This window comes from Lipotes vexillifer, unplaced genomic scaffold, assembly GCF_000442215.2.
Source record: "Lipotes vexillifer unplaced genomic scaffold, Lipotes_vexillifer_v1.1 scaffold238, whole genome shotgun sequence".
Classification (NCBI taxonomy): Eukaryota; Metazoa; Chordata; class Mammalia; order Artiodactyla; family Lipotidae; genus Lipotes; species Lipotes vexillifer.
In genome coordinates, this window is record NW_006785665.1 from 3185733 (window position 1) to 3187443 (window position 1711).

The window sequence follows — 1711 nt, forward strand, 5'->3', positions numbered from 1 at the left end:
GGGAATTCCCTGGCAGTCCAGTGGTTAAGATGCTGTGTTTCCAATGCAGGGGGCACGGATTCGATCCCTAGTCAGGGAACTAAGTAAGATCCGCAAGCCACACAGCCAAACAAACAAAAAGTATAGTCAATGTAAAGGGTGAATAGAAAAGGTAGTTTGTTTGATAGCAGACATTTGAGTCAGGTTTTCTGTTTGTGTGCTTTAATTTTTTTATATAATTTTATTGAAGTATAGTTGATTTACAGTGTTGTGTTAATTTCTGCTGTACAGCAAAGTGACTCAGTTATACATATATATATATAATCTTTTTCATATTCTTTTCCATTATGGTTTATCACAGGATATTGAATATAGTTCCCTGTGCTATACAGTAAGACCTTGTTGTTTATCCTATATATAATAGTTTGTATCTGGTAATCCCAAACTCCCAATCCTTCCCTCCCCCACCCCCCAATCAGTTTTTGTCTTATTTTAGAATTGTTTTCCACAAATCTCTACTGGGCACCTGCTACAGTGCTAGATGCTGCTCATTTTATCTCTTTATCTTCTATCCAACCTAGATGTCATAGCATCTTTAAGGCACTATTAGTAGTTTCTTTCTGAGTTGATTTTTCTCTTTATTATTTCATAGTGAAAACTTCATTTGGTGTCATAGAATGATATGCACTCTTGCAGGGAGTGATTACCTGTAACTCTGTTTAGTCTTTTATTCTAAATATACCAAAACGAAGAGTTTTTTATAAGTGCATGCTGAAGGGACTTCCCTGGTGGTCCAGAGGTTAAGACTTCCCTTCCAGTGCAGGGGGTACAGGTTCGATCCCTGGTCGGGGAGCTAAGCTCCTACATGCCTCATGGCCAAGAAGAAACAAAACATAAAACAGAAGCAATATTATAAAAAATTCAATAAAGACTTTAAAAATGGTCCACATCGAAAAAATCTTTTAAAAAAAAAAACATGCTGAAATATACTAAAGTGGTTTCCTCTCATATTCTAAAACTGTTCTACATTAATAAATATCTTGCAGAAAAAGTGGCTGCATGTGGATGCTAACAGTATGATCAGATATCAAAGACAGCAGGAGCTCAGCTATCCCAGGGCCTTTTGCAGTATTTTTTAAAATTAATTTATTTTATTTATTTATTTTTGGTTGCGTTGGGTCTTCGTTGCTGCGCACGGGCTTCCTCTAGTTGTGGTGAACTGGGGCTACTCTTCATGGCAGTGCGCCGGTTTCTCATTGCGATGACTTCTCTTGTTGCGGAGCACGGGCTCTAGGAGTGTGGACTCCAGTAGTTGTGGCACGAGGGCTCAGTAGTTGTGGCGCGCAGGCTCAGTAGTTGTGGCGCACGGGCTTAGTTGCTCCACGGCATGTGGGATCTTCCCAGACCAGGGCTCCAACCTGTGTCCCCTGCATCGGCAGGCGGATTCTTAACCACTGCATCACCAGGGAAGTCCCTTGCAATGTATTTTAGCTCAAATTAAAGAAGGGGGAAAGCTTCTTTCCTAACATGAGGCAGACAAGGTCTTTTCTTTGAAGTTTACATGGGTCACCTCAGTGGCCTCTGATGTTAAATGGAGCCTTCCTTCCAGTTCAGTTTGAAGGCTCTGAGCGACCTTCCGTCAAGGAGGAGACAGTGAGGCAACACCACCGACAGAAGAGTTGGACCCAGAAGATCTTGAAGCCAACCCTCTCTGACCACAGTGAGGGGGAAA

The 1711-nt window shown here is 41.6% G+C and overlaps 1 protein-coding gene across 1 annotated transcript in view; it reads left to right on the plus strand.

Moving 5' to 3' along the window:
- Positions 1–1711, plus strand: part of SHE (Src homology 2 domain containing E) — a 17381-nt gene that overhangs the window by 13422 nt on the left and 2248 nt on the right. Inside the window, 1 exon segment of the mRNA XM_007472239.1 lies at positions 1589–1711. This exon segment is cut by the window's right edge and continues 37 nt beyond it. Coding sequence (XP_007472301.1) covers positions 1589–1711 — 123 coding nt within the window.